Consider the following 26811-nt stretch of genomic DNA (forward strand, 5'->3'; position numbering starts at 1 on the left):
TGGAGATGTGGTCACTGTTGGCATTTTCACTCTGCGTGTCCCCAGCTCTGTGCTGTACCGAGTTTAGGAGAAGCTTGGACTCTGTCAGTAACAGTACGTGCTATTTACAGTGCACACACAATATTTTTGCACTTAGCCAATCATTTTGCTTTATCACTATGTACTATTTTTGGTGTGTAGCAATTAATACCTGTGTTTTCATTATTTGTTCCCCCTGCCTTTTCAGTACTGAAATTTCCCCCAGGCCCTAGGATCCACATTGTTTTGTTTTCCTTTAAAAATTCTACTTTCCCTTTAATCTTGCCACCTCTCCCCAAGTTTTTATGTTTAAGGCTATGAGCAGTGGGAATTTGTATTTCAGAGTTTGGCCTGTAGATACATATCGTTTTTCATAAACCGGTGTGATGTTTTTTTTTTCTCCAAAGTTAATCCTGAAGTATTATGTTTTAAAATGAAAAGTATTTAACAAAGGCTTGACATGGTGGGCAGTTAACTTCAAAGACCTCAGATATTCTTACAAGACCTCAGATATTCTTAGGAGAATACCAAGTACCTATGAAGGGCTAAATTTGGCTGAATCCCACTGAGAATAAGTTTTGGAAAACATTCTATTTTGAGTTTTTCCAGCTGAACATTAGCTTTCCTAACGACTTCTGTATATTTGAGAATAGATAACTTTTAACATCACATCGGAAAAGAAATTATAATTGAACAACAGAGAATAAATAATACTATCAGCTTGACCGTTAAAAAAATCTTCAGGGTGCCTGGGTGGCTCAGTTTCGGCTCAGGTCATGACCTCATGGCCCGTGAGTTCAAGCCCCGCATGGGGTGAGCTCGAGTCCCACTTCGGGGGAGTTCGTGCCCTGCTTTGGGGGAGCACAGGCCCCACTTCGGGTGAGCATGAGCACAGCTTCTCTCTCTCTCTCTCTCTCTCTCTCTCTCTGCCCTCGCTCACTTGCATCCTCTCTCTCTCTCAAATAAATAAATAAAATAAAAAATAATGTGCAAAGTGATTTGATTTTTCCCAATCGCTTCTGTTAGTAGCTCAGATTTTATTTACATAACTCTTTGCAAGTATATTGCTGACCCTGTACTTCATTTATGAAAAAGATCTAAAGAATTTCTCAAAGCTCCTGGGCAGAACAAGGATGAGCCCTTGGATATCAGACATAGGTAGAAAATTTCTCTCCAACACGTCAGTGACGCTGAGTGCCCAAACAGTCCTCTCTTACACGTCTCTGCACAGAGTTGATCTCTCTGAACCAAAGAATAAGATCATAGTGTGTGTACTTGGACTAACTGGTCCCAGTGAAAGGAGTGACCATTATTTGAAGCCGTATCTCCAGGTCTGATGCCAAATTATGTTGTTTTTGTTTTTAAGTGTTTGAAATTCTAAAGAAGCATTGACACCCTAGGCTTCTGGATCCTGTGTTTTCTTCCTTTATTTGGTTGGTTCAGGTAGGGGGGCGGGTGTGGGAGGTGGGATACTATTTTTGTATTGCAGAATCATAGATCCTTTAATGCTATATTATAAGCTGAATTAAGCTCATAGAGGAGACCTACAGAACTATTCTTTTCAGAGAAGATAGTGATTGTTTATAATACGTACCTGCTCCATTTTTAAAAGTTTATTTTAATAAGAATGTGTGCTTTTTATTAAAGTCACAATTTATTGCTATAATGAATAGTTGAAAATACTGTGTTGGTATCTTAGAGTGATGCAATTTCCTTCTCCATCTGTAACTCAGTAAATCTCATCCCAGACTGCATATTGTAGAGCTTTTTAAGTGTGCCTGTGGGAGGTCCCTGCCCCAGACCAACTGTATAAGGTGAGAGGGTGGAGGAGGTGGAATATTAGTATTTTCTTAAGAGAGTTCCCAGTCGATTCCACTGAGCAGCCAAGGTGGAGGACCACTGCTTTGACCTCACAGGAGGGGAGAGTGCTTTGTGCTTGTTTGGTGCTCATGAGAACATGAGGAGAGGTGGGAGCTCTGAGGAGCACAAACAGTGTAGCGTGAGGAGAATGGGACTGACCCACCATGGTTAGAATGGTCTGAGAAGGTTGTGAGAACAGAGAAGCCAAAGGAGGAGAGAGCTCTAAAAAGAAGCGAGAATGCTCAGTAGTCTCTTCCATTGCAGAGAGTTGAGGACAATGGAAAGGAAACCAGTGTTTTGGTCAGTAGGGGCCCTTGGGAGATCTGGGAGCACAAGCCAGCATGGATGAGATTGAAGAGGAAATGAGAGCCACACAAGCGACGGCCAGGAGTCTGTGGGAGCAGCAGGGTAGTAGCAGGGTAGTAGCTTGCTTGAGGGGCAGGGTCAAAGGAAGGTTATTGGGATATTTCCCCCCCCAGCTTTACTGAGATGTAATTGACATATAACATTGTGTAAAGTTTAAGGTGTACAGTGAGATGATTTGTTAGACGTATAGATTGTGAAATGTTTACCACAATAAAGTTAGTTAACACACCATTCACCTCACATAATTACCATTTTGTTGTTATGGTCAGAACGTTTAAGCTCTATTCTCTTCACAGCTTTTAAGTACACAATACAGTGTTGTTAACTATAGTCACTGTGCTGTTCCTTAGATCCTCACCTTATAGAACTTACCTTATAGTTGAAAGTTTGTACCCCTTGCACTGTCTCATTCCCCACAACCCCCACCCCTCCACCCCTGGCAACTACCATTCTATTCTTTGCTTCTATAATTAGAATGTTCTCTCTCTCTCTCTCTGTATATGTGTGTGTGTGTGTGTGTGTGTGTGTGTGTGTGTATACACACACACACATATAATATATAATAAATATATAATATATATATATATATTTTAATACATATGCAATAGAATATTATTCAGCCGTAAAAAAGAAGGAAATCCTGCCATTTAGGACAACATGAATGGACCTTGAGGGCATTATGCCAAGTGAAAGAAATCAAACAGAGAAAGACAAATACTATATGATCTTTTTTAAGTTTATTTATTTATTTTGAGAGAGAGAGGGTGTGTGTGTGTACAAGTAGGAGGGGCAGAGAGAGAGGGAGAGAGGGAATCCCACGCAAGCTCTATATTGTCTGCACAGAGCCCAGCGAGGGGCTTGAATTCACAAACCATGAGATCATGATCTGAGACAAAGTCAAGAGTTGGACGCTTAGCCCAGGTGCCCCTGACGATCCTTCTTATATGTGCAATCTAAAAACATTAAACTCGTAAAGGTTTTCTTCTGATGGGGAAGGTTTATTCAGGCTTCATAGGTCCAGGTAAGAGCTGACTGAAGGCAGAAGGGAAAAGGAGGTTCATTCTGAGCAGCAGACCATGCTCGCCAGGCCCTTGTGCTGGCACTCACTAGCTGCTTCCCCTCCAGTGGCTGCTTCCGGGTATGCCTCCATGGAGTCTCTGTTCATTTTTTCATTTCGTGCATCTTAGAAGGATGCAGCATATCGAGTTCAAACTCGTGTAACACACCTTCATAGCCCTGTATATTTTGACCTCATTTTCTCTCTTGAATTTCTTTACCTATAGGCCCCCTACCCCCCATTAGTTGGATTCCTCACACAACCCAAGCTCATTATTACTCTTTCCCTGAAATGCTGTGTTCAGCCTCTTTAAATAATTGCTGTCTTTAAGGCAAGTTCAAGTTTCATCCTCATGTAGTGTTTTATACATAATTTTATTCCTTACCTTTATCATAATTTCTTATTCTTTCACTTAATCGATCTTTTCTCTCTAGTTAGATACCAAAGATAGATCCAATTAAATCCTTTTGAAAACATCCACTACAGTAAAGATCGACACTTTTTTTTCTGTAAAGAGCCTAATAGTAAATATGTTAGCCTTTGTGAGCCACTCACGTCTGTGTCACATCTCTTCCTCCTCCTCCTCCTCCTCCTCCTTCTTTTTTAAATTTTTTACAACCCTTTAAAAATATAAAAATCATACTTAGTTGATCATTTTTAGCTGCGGACTACCAACTGTAGCTCTATAGCATCAAACGCTTGATGGGCCAACAGTGAATAAGGGTCGAAAAACATAGCAGATGCTTAACAAACACTTATGATGTGTCAGGTATTTAACAGGTGTTATTTTATGTAATCTTATTTACTCTTCATGAAACCCTTCTGAGGTAAGTGCTGTAATTACCTACACTGTACGCATGAGGCAGCTGAGGCACAGTACACAAGATCACATAGCTAGTAACTTCAATAGTAGTTGATTGAGAAATAATAGTTGACTGGAGCGCGGTTTGAGTCTGTACTCGATTCTCTTGGAAATGTACTTCCTTACCTGCATCACTGCTGTCCCCCAATTGCTGTTTGTATGAGATACAGGCCACAGTTTCATTGGGCGATATTCATCCTCAATCTTCTCATTTCAACAGTGCATTCCTGGATATCGGGCCGAGGAAGCAGTGGAAATGTTGAAGACCTTCTACAAACAGGAAAATCCAAATGGTCAGTTTTCCCTTTGCTGTACATGATGTAACCTCACTTAAGACAAAGCTGTGTGAAGAGAGTCTGACATGGGCCCTCCTCTTCATTTTCTCTCTCTCTCTTTTTTTTTTTTTTTGCTATTCTTTTCACAGCACCAAAATCAAAAGTTCGGAAAAAGGAATGTCAGAAACCTTGAACTTGTTCTGAGGGAAGGCTGATGCCCCTTGACGACATTCTTGGACTGAAAGTTGTTGACATCATTGAATCATACGTTCATATGTGCCCTCAACCCCTGGGAAAATTATCTCCTATTATTTGCTGTGTTCAGGGAACAAATTAGCACTTTTTAAAAGTCTGACAGTTGTAGACAATGGTTAGCTTTTCCATAAGCTTAAAGAACATTGTAAGAAGGGGATAAAAATAAAGATTGAAATTTTAGAAATTAGTAAGCAGTGCATGCTCTTCCTGCCAAAATCATTGTGCCTGGGCCAGGAAAGTCCTGAGTTTCAGTGAATGTGTATCCAGACCCAGTTACCTGGCATGTGTCCGGACTGGAGTGTGCCACACTGTGGACACCTGCTTTCGGCCTGGCTTTTCAGAATCGGGTCCTTCATTCTTTGCAGCCACTGTGTCCTCCCAGGGTGTTGAGGGCCCGTGACTCTCTACACTTGATCTTAGCCAAAAGGCCAAGAAGCGATAAGGGCCCATGACTTTCTTGGAATTTGTCTATGAGTTGTATACATATAGATTATGATTGTGTGTGCCTCAGAACTGATTTCTTTTTGCTTTTATAAAGCAGTTCGAGAAAATGCATAGTTTTAAAAACAAGTACGTGTCATTTTTAAATTATAGCATATTGCTATAATAAAACCTTACTTATGCCTTCTTTGAAGATGAAGATGAATATTTTCTTAAAAGATAAAAGCAGAAATGAGACAATTCCTTCTTTATTAGCAAGCAGCTACACTATGCCAAGCTCCATTTGTTCATCAAATCAGTGAGCAAAACGATGAATCCTGCCCTCATGGAGCTGATATTCTAGCAGGGGGAGACAGATAATACGCCTGATAGATTATATAGTACGTTAGAGGGTCTTAAGGGTCATGGCAACAAGAAGAGAACAGGGGATGGGTGTGCCATTTGGTGTTGGGACTGCTGGTTGCATGATTAAATAGAATGGCTTTATTTACTCTGAAATCAAATTGTTATTTCTTTTTATAAAAGTCCAGACTTAGAATTTAAAACCTAAAATTGAAAAATGGGCACACAACCCTGGGAAGGGTCTCCCCAGCCGGAAGTCCCAGACACTCAATACTTTCTGACCGCACTAAGGGTTGGCACCCATGGAAAAACAGCTCTGTAGAACCACACTGGGGTGCTCTGCGTCTGCCCAGAAGGGGGCCTCACCGTTCCACCAGAAGCCCAGCTCCAGGCTCCTGTTGCATTTCTTCAGTGGATTCATTTCCTTGATGCAAAGCATCTGTATTTGTTGGTTCTGCCATTTGAGCGATGTCTGACTTGTTTGTTTTGAATTACATTACAGGCTGGAATGTAATTGTGGTGAAAGTATTTTTATATTGCTGAGAGTAGCAGCTAATCACAGTTACATGCTTCAGAAGATTTATAATTGTTTGGTTTTGTACATGTGTGTTTTTAACTGCATTTGAGAAATTTGATGGAGAAGAATATGCATGATTTTTAAATTTATAATAATGTTACGTGTAACTTCTCTTCAATTTCACCTACTTTAAAAATTATCTTCTCATTAAACTTTAGTGCTTTGACTAGTTTATTCCTTTTTGCAGTTGGTCATGGTTCATTTCTGGCTTCTTAGGCTTTTCTGCAAGCAGACTTGATTGCACTTACTGTCTTCATATCATCGTTTTCTCAGGGATTATTTGTAGACAGAAAACCTGGAATCTTTCCTCTGGTACCAGTAAGTACCAGTAAGTCTGGCTATCAAGTAGGTTCTTGGTAAATATTTGTTAAATAACTTTATTGATTGAAATTTGGAGAAAAATGAATAATAAGGGAAATATCTAGGATAAAAAGTCAAATCTAAAACTAGTATATGGGTATCTTAACTTACAGATAGTCAATACTAAAAGTTCCAAGAAAGTAATAAAATGGGACCAGGAAGGATAGAAAAGACTCACCAATATATGTATATTTTGTCTCTACTGTGTTTTGGAGAATGGTTATTTCCTAATTCCTAAGCATGGCTGGAAATTTTAATTTTGGTTATAACCTTTTTGATTCTGTCTCCAGTGATGGCCTTATAGAAAAGTCTTTCCTATATTTTTGGTCTTAGGCATAGTTCCCTCTACTGCTTTTGGGGAAGCAATCATTTTAGATGGCACATTGCGGGTTGGAGGTCAGCACCTCCAGTGCTGATATAGGGACATTGTGAGGTCATGGACATTGAGACTATGGGATTCTGATGGCAGTTTCAAATTGGTGGAGAGTTGTGGATATATGATGACGTAATGCTGCCTCCTGAGTTCCACATCTCCAGCTACTTAGACATGGCTTAAAATATTGGGATGGTCCAGTTCAAAAGATTGAATCCAATTGATTGACATTAGTGCCTGTCTAAAAGACTAGCTGAGAGACTTGTTCTGTGCATGGGATGACTCTGGAAGTCGTAGGATATGAGAAGGTTTTAGAATCAAGGCCCTGTTTGGAGGAATTAGTAGGAAATGATTGCATCTAAGTTGCTAGAGTAGCCAGTGTTTGCTGGTCTTTGCAATGGACTCGGCAGAGAACGGATGGTGTGTAATGCTTTGGCAAGCTTCAATCACTGATAAAAAATTATGTTAAAATATCTTTCCACTTTCTTGTTACTTGGCAAAAGCATCTCTTCCTGTGTTGCATTTGGAATATTATGGAGGGAAAACAGATAGCCAAGAATGCCAACTTAGGCGTAGGCAAGAACTGTTAATTTTTCTTTAAGTTTTCTATTTGCAAATAATCTCAAACTTACCAACTAATAATTTAACAATTTATACCTTTAGCTTTATCATTGGCTGTGTTTATTCTCGCTCTTTCCCAATCTATTTATCTATCTATATGTATGTATGAATGTATATAATTGTTCTTCTGAGCCATTTGGTAGAAAGTTACATCACACATCATGACCCTTTGCCCTGAAATGTTTCTGTATTTCCTAAGCATAGGATATTCTCTTATATAATCATAGTATAGTTATTGGCTTCAGCATATTTAACATTAATACAATACTTTTTTTTTTTTTAATTTATATCCAAGTTAGTTAGCATATAGTGCAGTAATGCTTTCAGGAGTAGATTCCAGTGATTAATCCCTTATGTCTAACACTCACTGCTCATCCCAACCGGTGTCTTCCTTATGTCCCTTAACCATTTAGCCCAACCCCCCACCCACAACCCCTCCAGTAACCCTCAGTTTGTTCTCTATACTTAAAAGTCTCTTATGTTTTGTCCTCCTCCCTGTTTTTATATTATTTTTGCTTCTCTTCCCTTATGTTCATCTGTTTTGTATCTTAAATTCCACATATGAGTGAAGTTATACGATACTTGTCTTTCTCTAATTTCGCTTAGCATAATGCCTTCTAGTTCCATCCATGTTGTTGCAAATGGCAAGATTTCACTCTTTCTGATTGCTGAGTAATACTCCATTGTATGTATGTGTGTATGTGTATATACCACATCTTATTTATCCATTCATCTGTTGATAGACATTTGGGCCCTTTCCATACTTTGACTATTGTCGATAGCACTGCTATAAACATTGGGGTGCATGTGCCTCTTCACAACAGCATATCTGTATCCCTTGGATAAGTACCTAGTAGTGCAATTGCTGGGTCATAGGATAGTTCTATTTTTTAACATTAGTATAATACTTTTATCTAATATACTGTTTGTATTCTAATATTGTCAGTTGACCCTATAGTGTCCTTTAGAGAATTTTCCCCATCTCTCCTACCATATTGGAAGATTCTAGGGTCAGATATCTTATTTAATTGCCATGTATCTTCAGCTTATTTGAATCTAGAACACTTCCATGGCTTCTCTTGGCCTTTTATGACACTGACATTTTAAAAATCATTCTGCCTTGCCCCTATCAACTTTTCTCTTTAAAAAAAATTTTTTTTAAATGTTTATTTATTTACTTTTGAGAGACAGAGAGGGAGCACAAGTTGGGGAGGGACAGAGAGAGAAGGATATACAGAATCCTTAGCAGGCTCCAAGCTCCAGCACAGAACTTGATGCGGGGCTCGAACCCACAGACTGTGAGATCATGACCTGAGCTGAAATCAGACACTTAACCGACTGACCCACCCAGGTGCCCTTTCTCTTTTTTTAATAATGGTGTTTTCTCATGATTGGATTCAGGTTATGTGTTTTAGGTGATGTTATATTCTCAGAATATCACATCTGAAGACACCCAAAGGCCATGAAGTCCTCACTTCCTCACTGGTGATGTTAATTTTGGTCACCTGGATAGTTTTGATTACCTGATTTCTACACTATATAATATTTTTTTCCCTTCCTTGCAATGAATAAGCAGTCCAAGGAGAGAAACTTAAAATTTTTTTTTTATGTTTATTTTTGAGAGAGAGAGAGAGAGAGAGACAGAGTGTGAGTGGGTGAGGGGCAGAGAAAGGGAGATACAGAATCCAAAGCAGGCTCCAAGCTCTGACCTGCCAGCACAGAGCCTGACACGGAGCTCGAACCCATGAACTGCAAGATCATGACCTGAGAGAAGTTGGGCACTTAACCGACTGAGCCACCCAGGTGCCCTGAGAAACTTAAATTTGTAAAAGAAAATGCATTTGACATTAGTGGAAAGAAGGAGATGAAATCAGTGATCTCAACTGCAAAGCAACTGTTAGGTTATTTGATTGCAATCTTTCTTTTTTATTATGTCTGCTGAAATTCACAAAATTCTTTTTGTAATAAGAATGTTTTATTATTTTTTAAAGCTTTATTTATTTATTTATTTATTTATTTATTTATTTATTTATACCCAACGTGGGGCTTGAACTCATGACTCCAAGATCAAGAGTCACATGCTCTGACTGAGCCAACTAAGCACCCCAGGAATATTTTAAATGAGGACGTCTTACTAAAAATTAAAAGGAAGCCTCAAATAAATAACTTCTTTCTCTCCTGATCTCAGTAAAACTAATACTTAGATCAATTTAATTATATCTGATAAGAGAGATTTCTGGAAAAACAGGTCTGAGATGTTTCTGGTTTCAAGGATTACCTGTAGTGATCCAATAGGATGTATAATCTAGGTAGGTAGTCATTGGCCATAAAAGCAGAATTCTCTTGGGTTTCCATAGAGACATCTAGACTTAAAATGTTTTAAGCACTGCTGCTTTTAAAATGGGTGTCGGTAAAAATAGCAAAAACCAAGGCTCTTAAAAAAATCATTAAAAAAATTTTAAAGTAGTAAAGTTCCTGCTTAAAAATCCACGTGGAAGCCAAAGCTTGTCCTCAGTCATTCTGCATCAACTGGCCTTGAATAGCCTTGGGGAAAAGAGGCATCAAGAACTGGTTTCTCTGCCTTTTGGCAAAGGAGTGAGACTACACTGACTTCTAGGAAGACAACTGCCAAGTATTTTCTTATTCCGTAAATTGTTAATTGTGTGTGGTGAAGAAAGGGGTGACGGGTGATGTTATTTTTATGGATAAGACTGGCATTAAGTTCTGGTGAAAGTTTGACATCTTTTGGATCTTATGTTTTTTCAGGTTGAGCTAATAAAAACAGGCTCCTGGGATTGTTTCACACCTTATTTTTAAGTGAATATTGAGCTAAACACCACTTGTTGATGATTATTAGGGAGATTTGTTGTGTGGTTGAAGAAGCATGAACTTATGAGTCTAGAACAGGAGTCAGCAAAATATGGCCCGTGGGTCAAGCCCAGCCTGCTGCCTCTTTTGGTACCACTAACAAGTTAAAAATGGTTTTACGTTTTGAAATGGTTGGGGGGGGAAATCAAAAGAAGAATGTAGTGACCTGTGAACATCGTATGAAATTCAAATTTTAGTGTCCACAAATTAAGTTTTATTAGAACACAGTCATACCCTTTTGTTTTCGTGTTGTTTGAAGCTGCCTCTGTGCTACATTGCAGAGCTGAGTGGTGGTGACAGACACCTATGGCTCCCAAAGCCTAAAGCATTTAAATATGTCTGGCTCTTTAGGAAAATGTTTGCTACCCCTGGTCTAGAGGATATAAAACGTTGAGGTTCATTCTCTAAGGTGCTTGTTACAGTTCTCTGACATTGGAACTGAATAATGTGGCTCATTGTGTAGTGGTGGTTAATTGCTTTAGTACCATTTTTTTAAAATTATGTATTTATTTTTTAATTTACATCCAAGTTAGCATGTAGTGCAACAATGATTTCAGGAGTAGATTCCTTAATGCCCCTTACCCATTTAGCCCAACCCCCCTCCCACAATCCCTCCAGCAACCCTCAGTTTGTTCTCTGTATTTAAGAGTCTCTTACAGTTTGTCTCCCTCCCTGTTTTTATATTATTTTTGCTTCCCTTCCCTTATGTTCATCTGTTCTGTGTCTTAAAGTCCTCATATGAGTGAAGTCATATGATACTTGTCTTTCTCTAATTTTGCTTAACATAATACCCTCTAGTTCCATCAATCTTGCAAGTGGCAAGATTTCATTCTTTTTGATTGCCAAGTAATACTCCATTGCATATATATACCACATCTTCTTTATCCATTTATCCATCAGTGCACATTTGGGTTCTTTCCATACTTTGGGTATTGTTAATAGTGCTGCTATAAACATTGGGGTGCGTGTGCCCCTTCGAAACAGCATTCCTGTATCCCGTGGGTAAATGCCTAGTAGTGCAATTGCTGGGTCATAGGGTAGTTCTATTTTCAATTTTTTGAGGAACCTCCATACTGTTTTCCAGAGTGGCTGCACCAGTTTGCATTCCCTCCAGCAGTGCGAAAGAGATCCTCTTTCTCTGCATCCTTGCCAAGATCTGTTGTTGTCTGAGTTGTTAATGTTAGCCATTCTGACAGGTGTGAGGTAGTATCTCATTGTGGTTTTGATTTGTATTTCCCTGGTGATGAGTGATGTGGAGCATTTTTCCATGTGTCGGTTGGCCATCTGGATGTCTTCTTTGGAGAAGTGTCTGTTCATGTCTTTTGTTCAGTTCTTCACTGGACTATTTGTTTTTTGGATGTTGAGTTTGATAAGTTCTTTATAGATTTTGGATACTAACCCTTTATCTGATATGTCATTTGGAAATATCTTCTCCCATTCTGTTGGTTGCCTTTTAGTTTTGCTGATTGTTTCCTTCGCTGTGCAGAAGCTTTTTATTTTGATGAGGTCCCAATAGTTCATTTTTGCTTTTGTTTCCCTTTCCTCTGGAGATGTGTTGAGTAAGAAGTTGCTGTGGCCAAGGTCAAAGAAGTTTTTGCCTGCTTTCTCCTTGAGGATTTTGATGGCTTCTTGTCTTACGTTTAGGTTTTTCATCCATTTTGAGGTGTTTTTGTGTATGCTGTAAGAAAGTTAGTACCATGATTTTTTGAAAAAGTCAGTTTATAAATATGAAAGAGAAATCCAAGATCCTAAAATACTTACTTGACTTAGGATATTGTGTGTGTGTGTGTGTGTGTGTGTGTGTGTGTGTGTGTGTGTTTAGTTTATTTATTTTTAGTTAGAGAAAGTGCAAATGGAGCAGGGGCAGAGAGGGAGAGAGAGAATCCCAGGCAGGTTCCACACTGTCAGTGTGGAGTCTGACGTGGGACTGGAACTCATGAACCATGAGATCATGAACTAAGCAGAAGTCTAATACTTAACTGACTGAGCCACCCAGGTGCCCTTGACTTAGAATATTTTGTTTCCTTACATATACTTTAAGAGAATGGCAAGGAGAAAAGACAATTTATCAATTTTGTGGGGTAAGAATATGTATTTTATTTATGATTGTGATATTAAAAATATTACCAAATATCTGTAAGGAGTTACTCTAATGGCAGAAATCTATTGGACCCTTTTAAGTATTTATTTTTGAGAGAAAGAGAGCTCAAGTGGGACAAGAAGGCAGAAAGAGAGAGAGAGAGAGAGAGAGAGAGAGACTCTCAAGCAGATTCTGCACTGTCAGGACAGAGCCTGATTCAGGGCTTGATCTCACAAACTGTGAGGTCATGACCTGAGCTGAAACCAAGAGTCGGATGCTTAACCAACTAAGCCACCCAGGCACCCCGGACCCTTTATTTATTTTTTTTTTTAATTTTTTTTTTAATGTTTATTTATTTTTGAGACAGAGAGAGACAGAGCATGAAGGGGGGAGGGGCAGAGAGAGAAGGAGACAACAGAATCGGAAGCAGGCTCCAGGCTCTGAGCCATCAGCCCAGAGCCCAACGCGGGGCTCGAACTCACGGACCGCAAGATCGTGACCTGAGCTGAAGTCGGACGCTTAACCGACTGCGCCACCCAGGCACCCCACCCCGGACCCTTTAAAAAAACCAAGACTCAAATAGAAACTATCTTCATACCGTTCCCATCACTGTGCCTTCCCCGGTTTTCTCTGTAACAGGCTTGGTAACCCTTTGGTACTAGAATTACATACATTGAGTTTGAAGAAAAGACAAAAAAATAAACACTTAATAGGAATTTTGGTTTTTTACTCACCATTGAGCTCAGGACAAAGCCTTTCATGTAACAGACAAATACTATGTGTAAATTCTACGTTGCATAGGAAAGCAGGATTTGGAGGAGACGGTGGAGAAGGAGGAGAGGCTGGGCCCAGAGAGGCTGGTGGGGTTTGGAAAGTAGGTGGGAGGGTGAGGGGCAGGATATGCAGTGTTAGAATAGAAGATGACAATCATGTGAAGACACAGGGAAGGGATGCTTGGGCCGAGTTATCATGAGTAAGATCCACTTTCCTCTGAGAAGGGGGTAATTTTTCCTTTCTTTTTGATGTGTGATTTCATACCTGTTCCCGGAGTGTGTGTGTTTTGGGGTGGGGCATTGCTGGCGACAAACGTCTTGACACTATGGTGACTGAGGTAAGGAGACAAATTACATCACTAGGCCAGATTTGAGCTAGGGGGACGGAGTGTGTCAATAATAGAAGCTAATATTCACTTAGAACTTGCCAGGTTCTATTCATCTGTTCCCTTATTAATCCTTGTAACAACCCTCTGAGTCAGTACGGTTATCATCTCTGCTTTACATCAAGGAAACTGAGGCACAGGGATATTATGTAACTTGCCCAGGGTCACAGAGTACTAAGTGATGATGTCAGTTGGAATGGGCTAGGTTATGCCAAGGTAATACCCCTCAGGGTTTTAGTGCCTTAGAACAAAGTTTCACTTCTTTTATGCTTCACTTGTCTGTCTCCAGTCAGGCCAGGGGTCTAGGTTATACTGTACCATCTGGAATGTCGTTGAACGCCCTCAGTCACTGCAGTGGGAGAGGAGAAGATAGTGAATAATGCTCTATGTCTTCAGTCAGGGCTTCGCCAACTTGATGTGCATATGAATGACCCGAGGAACTCGTTAAATGCACATTATTATTCAGGAGGTCTGGGCTGGCATTTCTAGCAAGCCCCCAGGTGATTCCTACACTGCGGGACCTGGGACCACTCTTGAGTAAGGAGTCTGACTGGCTTTTGCCCAGAAGTGACACGTCATTTCTGCTGACGTAAGGCACATAGCTATGCCTAATGTCAAGGTGGCAGGAGATGTAATCTACCAGCTACCTCAGGAGGAGGAGAATTGAAATATTTGTGAATAATCTCAGCGAAGAGCAGAAAATGTGAAGCCAGGACTCGATTTCAGACAGGCTGTCCCCAGAGTGTGTGCTCCTAGTCATCATACCGTATGTCCTAGATGTTGGTCCCCTCTCTACCGAGAAAGGACAGCATGATGGCACCTGCCATACTTGGTGGCCACCAGTCAGAGCAGCCCTTGAGACTGATCAGTTGCAGTTGACTCGTGTGACACCGATGCTGGGTGTCCCAGGCAGCTTAGTGCCAAAGGCAGCAGTTGTCAACATGATGTTGCAACTCTGAAAATGTTTTAATTCGTTTTTTTCTTAATAATTTGCTGACGTCTATGAATTATTTCTTTTTGTTCAAAGCACACCTTAGTGCAGAATCAAGCCTTTCCCTCTTAACTCTCTCATCGAATATTCTGCCATGCTTTCTTGTTTTGGACAAGGGGTGTGGTTAAAGCCAGCATTCAGGGAATTGTGCATGATCCTGGGAACGCCCATGGGTGTGTGTCTGCACATGCACACCATTCATCATGTATGTTTGCCGGAAAGCACTGGAGTGGCCGCCCTGGAAGTGTCCTAGGCTTGTGGTCAGCATAACAAACACACTCCCAGATGGTGGTGGCTCAGAAGCAGCTTCTTTGCGACTACGTCCTGTCCGCCTAACTGGGAACTTCTGATGGATCATAAACAATTGAGAACTGGAGGAGTGAGTGGTAGATTCCAGGCTTACGCTAGCGTCTCTAAAAGGAGCACAGTGGACTGGGTTATGCACTTCCTCTGACCTTCCAGCACCCACTCTTGTTCCTACCACAGCCCCCTTTGCTTTCGGTTCCTAGGCTGAAGTATAGACAAACAATTCAGAAACATCGGTTTAGGGGTGCCTGGGTGTCTCAGTTGGTTAAGCGTTGGGCTCTTGGTTTCATCTCAGGTCATGATCTCACGGTTCATGAGATCAAGCCCCGTGTCAGGCTCTGTGCTGACAGCATAAAGCCTGCTTGAGATTCTCCCTGTCTCTCTGCCCCTTTCCTGCTCATGCGCACGTGCACTCTAAACAAACAAACAAATAAATAAGTAAGAACGGTTTAAGCAAGACCTCTCTGCACTTTATGGAAAACCCGATCTGCAAATGATACTTGGAATGATATAAGATTGTTGTTCTTCCATTAAAAAAAAAAAAAAAATCTTCCCCCAAAAGAGAAACTGAAATAAAGGTACATTTCAGTTTTACATAATAATTACAGTTAAGATTTCAGAATTAACCCACCATGCTAGTTGCTTCGATCAGCAATTTAGTTAAACATGAGGGAGAAAATGGACCTTGACAGTTTTTCTTTTGGTAAAATCAGGTTTGCCATGTTGAAAAATGCTTGCACCCCTGTCCACCTGTTCTGTTGTTCATCTTGGGGAGAGCTGGATAAACCCATTTGTTCCTCCAGAGACACTTTTGTCATTTAATGGACGTAGTTCAATTAAAATACGCAGATGAATGCCAAGTTAATAATTAAGGGAAAATAATAAAACAGAGTATCGCTATTTTTATTAACTACTTGGACCGGAACCCACAGTATGTTTTTTTTAGATTAATGGAACAATTGGAATTCTACTGCTTGTTGTAATCCTAATCCCAGAAAGTATTGCCGATGATCTTTCTCGGCTTTGCATACCCTTTGGAAAAAGCCCTATCACTCCACCAGTAAGCCTGACTCCACATGAAAGTGCTTTCAGCTTTTATTTTTTTGTTTTATTTTTTTTAGCTTTTAATCCAGCCTGTACTGGCATTGATAGAAAGTCATTTCTCTCAATGACATTTCTATATTGGAGGGCTAAATAAGTTAAGGATGTCAGCTGGGTTTTTATATGGTCAATGTCACCATCCTGATTCAAATGCTAAACAATTTCAGGAAAGATTAAATTTCTTCTTGACCTGAGAGAAATCCCATCTTCTTAGTGAGAAGCTATGCTGGCAGGAAGCCAAGGGGAACGCAGCTCGCCGCTTTGAAGGATCTTCTTAGGTAAGCCCACTACACTGCGCTGTGTTCTTTTATCCTAAGCACATCTTATCTACTTCATAAGCCTCAAGCATTATTTTACTCTTCCCTTCAAAGTCCTGCATTCTCCATGAAACCTTTTCCAACTCCTCCAGCCCACAACGATCGTTTTCTTCAAACTCCTACTTAGTGTCACATAGTTTAATCTCAATTGGTCTCTAATTATAGTAATTAGATCATAAGCTCCTCCAGAGCGAGGATTTAGCCCAATGCTAGGCCCAGAGGCGGTTTCGTGATGGCTTTGCGGTTCTGGATGGTTTCCAGTCAGCAGGACAAACGGGCGAATTAGCGCTACCAAGAGAACGCTGTCTGGGCTTCCTGAACCGTACAGACCTCAGTCTACAGGCCCTTTTGCCAGGGCCAGGGCCGTCACTGCCAGATAGCCCGGCAGCCAAGGGAAGCATGACTTTGAGCCCCTATGTTTTCCTCCAGCTCATCTCTTCTCATTTGGAAACGTACGTTTTGGACGTGGGCTTTGCGATTTCCCATTTTCAGGTTTGAGAAATCAGGAAGCAGTAGAGGGGCAGAGGTAGAAATTTTGTATGTGCTTTGCTAGGACCTAACTTTCTTGTGGAGGCATAACAAATAAAAGAGAGGACACGTTGCATATTTCAGAGCAACTGAAATGCTGTGTGGAGATTGATTTATAGAACTTTCTTGCTAGATTAGTCCAGAAACTGGATTAATATTTTAATCATATCCCCTTGAGAGGAAAAAGCAGCTGGTGAAATTGTTGGAAGTGACATGCCAATCTGCAGAGAAACCGAGTGTGGTTTGGAGACCACCATGGAAATAGTAACTTCAGTCATTAAGTGGGGGAATGAAAGGAAGAAAGAAACCAGATAAGTTTTCCAGGATCAAGAAGTTATTTTTATTATAAACTAACCTTAGGGAGACCATAAGATTTATTATTATTTTAACATTTAAATTCAAATACTGATGGCTTTATCGTTTCACTGCTGATTACTCTTGGCAACAGCAGGGCTCAACGGGTGCGTAGAACATCCTTCATCTTTTTATTTTGCCGTTTGTGTATACAGGCTCCATTGTGCGGGCAAAACACGGCAATGAGCACACGGTGGCACAATTCATGTCTTGATACAGGATTTCTCTTTCCCTGTGAACCTGACTTCCCAAGACCTGAATTCTAGGACTTGCTACGAATTCACTGGCATCCTGAAATCAAAAGGAAGAGGTCTTTTTCTTCTTTTGCTCCCTTGCAGACCTGGTTAACACCAAATCTTTACAATGGTCTCTAGCTGGCACGAGCAACAAGCATCTGGCGTATAACGTGTTGGGCTCTGGGAAATGCAATCTACTGCTTGGGAACTGCCCTCAGATGGAAACTGATGTTTAGATTATTACTGGGAATTTGTTTGTGCTTCTGAATTCTGTGGGATTAAGGCTGGTGCTGTGATATTCTCATGTGTTCTGTTGACCCTTAGGTATTTCTTAAAAAGAGGGAAATGAGAGTCTCAGGGTTGAAATAATCAAACTTTGGAGGTGCTAAGTAAGGCTCTACTCCGATTATACTGGCAGACGGCCCAGGGTGCAGCTGCTGATGAAGAATCCCAGATTCCACCCGAAGGCCCAAATACCACCTCTTCTGTCTGGAACTGAGTCAGTAAAAGGAAATAGGGTAGGGCAGCATTTTGGACTGAAATTTCTCTGTGGGAGCAACAGATTGAATTGATAATGGGAGAAAGTTTGTATTGTTAACTTTTATAAGGTGGCCCAGTAAATTTCATGAATTTTATAGGACTGGCATATTATTCGGCCCATATTTTCATCTGGTGCTCATTCTTCATCCTGCTTGGTTGGATAGCATAGCTGAGCAGGGTCCAAGATGAGAAAGAGAGGTGAGGCTGACTGACTGTGGCATTGGGGCTAATGTAAGTAATGTCCTGACCTGTTTCAGCCCATTCTGGAGGCCACAATAGAGAGGCATTCATAAAAGCCCAGAGGGGATGAAGTAGCCATCTCTTTGACACCAGGAAAATATGGGGAAAGAGAAGGTAAGAGAAAGTATGGAGAAAGTAGCTCCATGAAGGAGAAGGTTCTCTCCCATTCTCCCTTCCTGATGAAGACAGCATCACTGTGGCTCTGATGATTAATTTTACCAGATTAATAAGAGAAATAGAAAAAAAGGGAGGAGTTTTGGTGTCTAAGGGAGGGCGAGTCACTTCTCTATTTATGCTATTCATTAGTTAAGTGAAGAGCATTGATGTGTGTCTGTGCTAATGGACAAAACTACACTGTGAAGTTAGAAGGCGCTTTGGAGTCTCATAAGAAGCTGGGGAAGATGGCTTGGAAGCAGCTGAGAAACACCGCTCTTGGCATTTGTCCGAACCCCGTGTCCTCTCTCTCATAAGTGACTTTTCCTCACATTGGAATGGAACATCTGAGATTCAGTTTTTGATTTACACTGAGGTTGGATATGTGTAGTTCAATACCAAAGGGCTGTTTTGAATCAAGGCCTGGAAGCTCACCTTCCTTAGATAGTGTTCTGTATGGTCTAGCCTAGTTAGAAATGAAGCTGACAGAACACCTGCTCGTTTGTTAGACTAACCAGTAATGGCTAATATTCATTGAGTCTTTCTTGCATGCCGGGCACAGCTGTAAAGGCTTTGCACCTGTTACGTGATCCTCGCAGCAAACTTCGGACGTTACTGTTCTTTTTCCCACGTAAGGAGTGAATTAATAGAGGTTCATAAGGTTTAATGTGCTCAAGATCACAGAGCTAGTCAGGGGCAGAAGCAGAATTTAAACTCTGGTTTAAATTCCAAGTAGGAAAAGAACCAGAAGGATGGTGATTGTTGTTCCCAGCTCATCCCTTCACTGGAACAAAATACTAAAACTTGGGTTTATTCATGAGGCCAGCCTTTGGCATTTTTCAGTAGGTAGTGAATTTGCATGTCTTTTTCTACCCTGTGTGTATGTGTTTGTTTTGTATTTAAAAATTTTTTTTTAACAAAGTGAATCTTCTCAAAGGAAAAGGACTGTTTTTCTTGTGAGAATAGATCCTAGGGTACTTATAAGATTAAAAAATATAATTGGACCATTAGCTTTGTTCTTTACAAAAACTGGAAGTAAAATTGCATGATTTTGTAAAAAAATTTCAATGAGACACGTCCTGTGAAGGATCCACAGATGAACTGCCAATACCTTTGCATATTCTGTATTGTTTCTTCAAAATAATAGCACACGTTTTCACTACTGTTGTTATTATTATCACCAGATATTGTGCTAAGTGATTTACATGTGTTTTCTCAAATTAATACGTATGTGATAGGTTTTGCCATCATATATCACGTACCTACTATCACAGCAATGCTCCATCACAAAAACCCACGAAAGCTCAGTGGCATACAAAAATAACTGTTTATTGTTTATACATCTAGAGCGATTGGCTAAACAGATCTGCCAGTCTTGGTGCACTGGCTCGTGACCCATAGCGTTTGGCTGACTGAAGACTGATCCCGCCTGGCCCTGGCTCAGATGAATGGGGCAATGCAGCTCCTCCATTTGTCTCTTATCCTCCAGTGGGCTGGGCTGGGCATGTTCTGGTGGTGATTACAGAGCTGCAAGCTGAACAAGCCTGATTGCATAAATCCATTTCAACCTTCTGTCTGCAGTGCGTCTGTTAATATCTCATTGGTCAAAGCAAGTCATGTAGCTGGATGTAAGGACGCGGAATTCTGCACCCCATCCCTTGGAGGGGGGGAAGCACTGGAAAACATCATGGCAAAAGGCATGGGTATAGGCAGTGCTGCACAGTTGGGCCCATTTTTGCAATCAATCACATATTTTAAAAAAAAATTAATGTTTATTTGTTTTTGAGAGAGAGAGAGAGAGACAGAGTATGAGCGAGGAAGGGGCAGAGAGAGAGGGGCACACAGAATCTGAAGCAGGGTCCAGGCTCTGAGCTGTCAGCACAGAGCCCAATGTGGGGCTCAAACCCTCAAACCACGAGGTCATGACCTGAGCTGAAGTCAGATGCTCAACTGACTGAGCCACCCAGGTGCCCCCACATACTCTTTTTTAACAGACGAAGAACGTGAGACATGGGAAGTAAGTGGCTTACCTAGGGTCACATAGCTGTTAAATGACAGAGCTTGAATTTGAACCTGGGTTTATCTTTTCTCATAGCTGGAGCTTTCAATAATGGTCTAAGATTTAGAAACCAGTTCTGCCTCCACTTCCTTTACAGATATGAACAATTTTTTCACTCCCTTTTAATGCATCTTCACCAATGAAGACAATATGCAGCTGTTGCTATTATAGAATGAGGCTGTGAGGAGTAATTAACATGAGCAAATTCTCTGAACAAGTGCTAGGTATTATGATCAAAGAAATACATAGACTTTTAAATCAGTGCTTGACCTCATTCTACATTTTGTAGTCTTTCAGATCTCTCTCACCTGCCAGTTTGGGAATGTACTGAGTGTAGAATCTCTTAATGCTCTTACTCCTCTCCCTCGCAAACCATCCTAGCAGTGCCCCAGTCAGCCTACATTCGCAGTAACTGTACATGAAGATGACACCCTGTACAGATTGCTTTTTCAAAAATCATAGTTGACAGTAGCATCTTTAAGATTGTCCAGAAAGTTGTACATCTTAGTAATTGGCAAATGTGGACTCTCAACTGGTAGAAAATCCAGTCTTTGTATCAACTGCCCTTTCTTTTTTAAACATTTTTTTAAAGGTTTATTTATTTTTGAGAGAGAGAGACAGAGCATGAGGAGGGGAGGGTCAGAGACAGAGGGAGACACAGAATCCGAAGCAGGCTCCAGGCTCCGAGCTGTCAGCACAGAGCCCGACGCGGGGCTCGAACTCACAGACTGTGAGATCATGACCTGAGCCGAAGTCGGATGCTCAACTGACTGAGCCACCAAGGCATCCCATCAACTACTCTTTCAATAGACCTGTCCTAGCCTAGTTTTGCTTTGTAACTTGCTGCTACTATTGTTATTCCTTTCATTAAGTCAATTTCATGGCAAGCGTTTTGAAGAAAGTTGAAAACTTTAATATACTTCTATTGACCCTAGAAGCAAAACAGCAGGTGGGCATATTCAGAAATGCTGCTTGCCAAAAATGCATTCCTAAATAAGAAATTCCATGGTGTACCCTTTGACTCTTGACCCCCTAGTCCTGTCCTAGAGCATTGACAATATAACAGAGACAACTTTCTGCTTTCAAAAAGTTGAAAGCAAATCTTCTATGGAGCTCTGAGGACTGCTGACAGTCCATCAAGATCTTTATGAATGCCCCATGGGTCAGAAAGGTGTTGGGGATCTCTTTAGAAATTCAGAATTTGGAAGGCAGACCATAAATAAGAAAGGGGAAAAATTGGAGAGAGGCGATACTGTGTAGATGAAGGGACATTGGCTCTGAAATAAGGGAACAACCAAGGCTGATCAGTTTCAGTCAAGATACAAATGATGACAAAGACTGAGAAATTCAGTTCAGATTCTTTGTGAACATAAAAAGTTTAGGAACTTCAGTATGTGCTGTATTCTCATCCTGTCACCTATCCCATATATGGAACTTACCTGTTCTCCCACAAGACCATAAACCCAGTGAGGGCAGGAACTGTGTGTGTCTTGACTGGTGTTATCACAGGATAGCCTGATGCAATGCACTGGTGTCCACTACAGAAATATTTGCTAGTCAGCTAGTACTTTTGTTGTTTTCCTCTAGCAAAAACTCAGAAACTACCTTTATCTTGTACAACAAAGGAATAACCTATGAGTTGGATGTAATGTGGGAATTAAATAAAATATCGTACCAGCATTTAATTGTGTCCTGAAGGAAATGTTTCTCATTGTGGGGGAGAGGGAAGGAATATCACTGTAAAACAAGGGACTTGTCTTCTCATTGTAGCCCTGGTTTTGATCTTGGTCACATGACCAAACAGTAGCTTTCCCACGGATCTAATCGGAATAACAAATGATGTGTTGTATTTGAAAATGCTTCAGAAGTACAAATTAATAATAGGTAGTATCATTGTATAAGACACAAGTTAAACTGCAAAGTGGAAGAGCCGGGGAAGGTGCCCTGTCTTTTGTCTTTTTCATCTTGCACACGACTCCTGTCCCTAACTTAGTGCTTGGTTAATAGTTGGTACTCAGAATGTGCTTATGGAGTGAATGCATGATCTTCAGCTGCAACATGGAGTCATGCAGATGATCTCAGGGGGTATTCCTGTTTCTTTGTTTATAGATGAGGATTTTCATATATTATTGCCATGCAGTTGAGTTGTTAAATATTTATGTAAGATACATAGTCATAAGACAGTGTTTCTGTCCTTAAGAAACTTTCTCTCTCATTGGTTCACAAGACTTACTTAGCCCCTTTCTCCTCAAATTAAACAGTAATAAAAGGCAACAGGAGAATTTATTTGGATGTAAGGGAGAAATATTTACTCTGGCCAGCTTAAGGGGGAAAAATGTGCAGCTCACAGAAACGAAGGAAATGTGAAGAGCCAAGTCCATCCAAATCTTGTACCTCCCAGGATCCAGGGGGTGCACTAGGACACAGGCTTACCAGGACTCTAGAGCCTGGCTGGTTTAGTTCCATCCATTTTCTCCTTCAGTCACTCCATTCCAGATTTGCATTCCTGGGAGACAGAGTCCAAGGGGCATGATGAAGCATACATACTCACACCTTGGCCAAGAAAGAACAGCTAGGCAAGACTGCATGTGGTGCGGACTGTGTAGCTCCCCGAAGCACAATTCAGGTGCACCTCTGGGATGCAATGGGTTCTATTGACAGTATTACAAGAATTCAGAGAAGAGAGATTCTGGTGAGACTTCACAGATGCAAAGGGGCTCAAGCTGGACCTTTAAAGATGGGTAGGAGTAGGGGTGCTTGGGTGGCTCAGTCGGTTAAGCATCTGACTCTTGGTTTCAGCTCAGGACATGATCTCGTGGTTCGTGAGTTTGAGCCCCGCATCGGACTCTGTGCTGACAGCACGGAGCCTGCTTTGGGTTCTCTCTCTCCCTCTCTCCCTTCCTCTCTGTCTGCCCCTCCCTTGCTCGCTCTCTCTGTCTCTCTCAAAATTAAACTTGAAAATAATTGTAAAGATGGGTAGGAGTGAGATAAATGAAGAAGAGGAAAGACTTCGGGTGGGGCCACAAGAGGAGTAAAGTTTTCGAGTTAGGATTGAGCCTGATGTGTTCACCAAAGGCAGAAGTGACGGAGACAGAGAAGACAGATGTTAATAACCTAGCTATTTCTGTGGAGATGTGAGGATAGATAGCAGGTTTAAACAATAAGCCAGTGATTCAGGCAGGGAAACAGTAAGTGTAGAGCTAATTGTACAGAAAATATTCAGGGAAAGCATAAGGGAGGCCTATGTTATTTTGAAAGAAGACCAGAAAAGTAAATGGTACATTTACTTATCAGGGTATGAGACTGAGCATCCAAGTGAAGGGGACAATCTTGAAGGAGAGAGTATTTGTACAAAGGCTGAAGGACAGGGTGGGGACTGGATGGGGGTGGAGACACCAGCATAAGGGTTTCGATGACACTTGTTCTAAATATACTAGATCTTAGCAACATAAGGTAGTGAAGGGAGCACTGTTGGATGAGACTCAGAGATGAAGACGCTTTAGAGCAACCAGTGTGGCCCCGGCCACAGTGCTTAGGAATTAACAAGGGGTCAGTGAACGATTACAACAACTTGGTTAAAGTTAGCATGAATTTGAGCAAAAGTTTCCAGATGACTGGATGGAAACTCCTTTTGGTTAATATTCAAAAGCTAGGGTTTCTGAAACTTTGGAGCAGATTTTAAAGATAAGAGAATTTATTCAGGAATTTAACTTTTGTTCCTAGACTTAAAGGATTATTGGAAATACTTGGAAGACAGCAGATTGGCATACCTCATGATGATTTGCACCCCTTATTTACTTATGGAGCAGTTGCCACAGAAGCGTCTTGATCTTATATCCTTTTCATAAAATAAATGTATTACTAGAAACACCAGACGTTTCAGTGTTTGACTTAGCACTGAAATAGCCCTGAATAGAGTACGTTTAGCCATTTTCAACCTTCTTCTGTGCTTCTCCAGTATTTATGCTGGAGTTACCTCAAAAATGGATTCAAGGAGAAAGCATGAATCTACAAGCAATCCTTAACCTCAAATATTTGATTTATGTCATCACATTTAAGTAGTTCAGAATCTGCTTAGAAAAGACAAGCTGGGGAGTTTGGCTTCTCTTTACCCCTTTGAAAGAGTCAACCTTTAAGGCTTATTAGTGAGCCAGATTCTCCCCACCCGTAAGCCATTCAGCAGTGGCCCTTTCTCAGTTTGCTTAAGGCAGTGTACAAATAACTGCTTTATGTCATAGACCTGCTTCTACAAAATTAAAAGTAAACCAAATGCTATTTGCTCCAAAAAAAAAAAAGGCCCTGTGAATCATGTCTTCATAAAAATAGTCACTTATTATGTATCCATTTTATAAGTTTAACATTTCGTGTATTGGATTTACTTACAGTGAGGTACATCAAAACCTTATAGACACTGTCTATGGGGTATCTGAGTTGTCTTAAAGGGGACCTTTAGGTGCAGCATTTAGTTGCTCACAAGGAATAATCTAGTTGTTGGTGGGGCTGATCATAACCTCACTAACAACTACTGAGAATTCTATAAGGTAAGTTCTCTACAAATATTGTTTATTGAATATAATCATAATAGAGATAGGAATGTAGATAATCAAAAGCAATCATATAGAGTAGGTATTATTATGGCAGCCTACTTTACATATGAGTAAACTGAGATTTAGGAAGATTAGGACATCACACAACTAATAAGTAACAAGGTCAGAACTGAGCTCACATGTGGATGGTTCCAAAGCCCATGCTTTTACCGCACATTATCATTTCCTGATTTATTAAGTGCTCCCATACGTGACATTATGCTAGGCTCTCTTCACCAGCAGCCTGCACCCTTCCTTGTTGGTTCCTTTAAGTTTTTCTTCTTCCCTTCCTTCCTTCCTTCCTTCCTTCCTTCCTTCCTTCCTTCCCTCCTTCCTTTCTTCCTCCCTCCCTCCCTCTCTCTCTCTCTTTCTCTTTCTTTCTTTCTTTCTTTCTTTCTTTCTTTCTTTCTTTCTTTCTTCTTTCTTTTTAGGAAGAGAGAGAGAATGTGAGTGGGGGCGAGGGGCAGGAAAAAAAAAGAGAGAGAGAGGGAGAGAGAGAGAGATTCCGTGCTCTGTGAGGAGCCCAATGCAAGGTTCAATCCCATGACCCTGGGATCATGACCTCAGCCGAAATCAAGTGTTGGTTGCTCAACCTACTGAGCTACCCAGGTACCTCTGTCTTTAATATATTTTTTTAAATGTTTTATTTAGTTTTGAGAGACAGAGAGGCAGAATGTGAGTGGGGGAGGGGAAGAGAGAGAGGGAGACACAGAATCCAAAGCAGGCTCCAGGCTCCGAGCTATCAGCACAGAGCCCGACGTGGGACTTGAACTCACGAACCACGAGATCATGACCTGAGCTGAAGTCGGACTCTTAACCGACTGAGCCACCCAGGCACCCCTTTAATATTTTTTAATTAAAAACGTTTAAACTTTTTATTTTAAATTAATTTTAAGCTTAAAAGTGTTGCACAAACAGTACAAAAAATTTCCTGTATATCCAGAGTCCTCAAATGTGAAAACTTACATAACCACAGCACAATGACCCAAATCAGGACATTAACATTGATACAATTCTATTACATAATCCATAGACCTTACGTGAATTTCACCAGTTTCTCCATAAATGTCCAGGATCTAACCCAGGCTGACATGCTGTATTCAGTTGTCCTGTCTCCTCGGTCTCCTTCGCGGCCCGCCCTGTACTCATAAGACCCTGAGAGGAACATCTCTTCCCATTTGGCATCCTGGCCACTTTGCTTGATTCATCCCTTCAATCTAGAACAATTCCTTAGTCTTTTTTCATCTTTCATAACCTCAACACTTTAAAATAAAGTACTAGTCAGTTATTTTTGCAGAATGTCCCTCATTTGGGTTTGTCTGATGTTTCTTCATAAGTAAATTGGGGTTGTGCATTTTTGGTAAGAATACGATGGAAGTTATATTGTGTTCTTCTCTGTGGGTCAGACCAAGAGGCACATGATTTGTCACATGACTGGTGGTATTAACTGTGATCATTTGGTTAAGGTGGTATCTGCTAGATTTCCCTACTATGAAGTAACTATTTTCCTCTTTAATTAGTAAGTATTTTCTAGGGGACTACTTTGCAACTATGTAAATATCCTGTTTCTAATAATACTTTCGCCATGAATTTTTACCACTCATCGATAATTCCTGCCGAAAACTGTCATTACTATAGTATTTTAAAATGGTGGCATTCTTTTTCCATCATTACTTATACATGTATTAGTTAGACTTTCATTGTAAAGAATAGCTTTCTCTTCTTCCCTGTTTACCCAATTATTTATTTATATAGGCATGGACTCATGGATATCTACTGTATTCTGTGGGGTGTATTCACATCATTGGTTATTTTGTTTGTTCATATTGTCCCCTATTTGGCCAAAAGAGCCCCTTCAAGTTTGGCTGCGATCCTTTTGACATGTT

General features: G+C 40.7%; 1 protein-coding gene across 5 annotated transcripts in view; it reads left to right on the forward strand.

Annotated features, from left to right (window-relative positions):
- The window catches only part of ADAT2 (adenosine deaminase tRNA specific 2), a 48825-nt gene extending 24190 nt beyond the window's left edge, over positions 1 to 24635 (forward strand). The window contains exons 5-6 of one of the 5 annotated variants that reach the window (XM_053904415.1): positions 4384 to 4456; positions 24063 to 24629. In XM_053904415.1, the coding sequence (XP_053760390.1) occupies positions 4384 to 4456; positions 24063 to 24187 (198 nt within the window). In that variant the 3' untranslated portion in view covers positions 24188 to 24629. Of the gene's footprint in view, positions 1 to 4383; positions 4457 to 4587; positions 6226 to 16079; positions 22025 to 24062 lie in introns of those variants that run through there. The other 4 variants (XM_053904416.1, XM_053904417.1, XM_019425089.2 and 1 more) reach the window with 4 other exon arrangements.
- The last annotated feature ends 2176 nt before the right edge of the window (positions 24636 to 26811 follow it).

Source organism: Panthera pardus, unplaced genomic scaffold (assembly GCF_024362965.1).
Source record: "Panthera pardus isolate Hobbes unplaced genomic scaffold, ASM2436296v1 HiC_scaffold_17, whole genome shotgun sequence".
In the NCBI taxonomy this organism is placed as follows: Eukaryota; Metazoa; Chordata; class Mammalia; order Carnivora; family Felidae; genus Panthera; species Panthera pardus.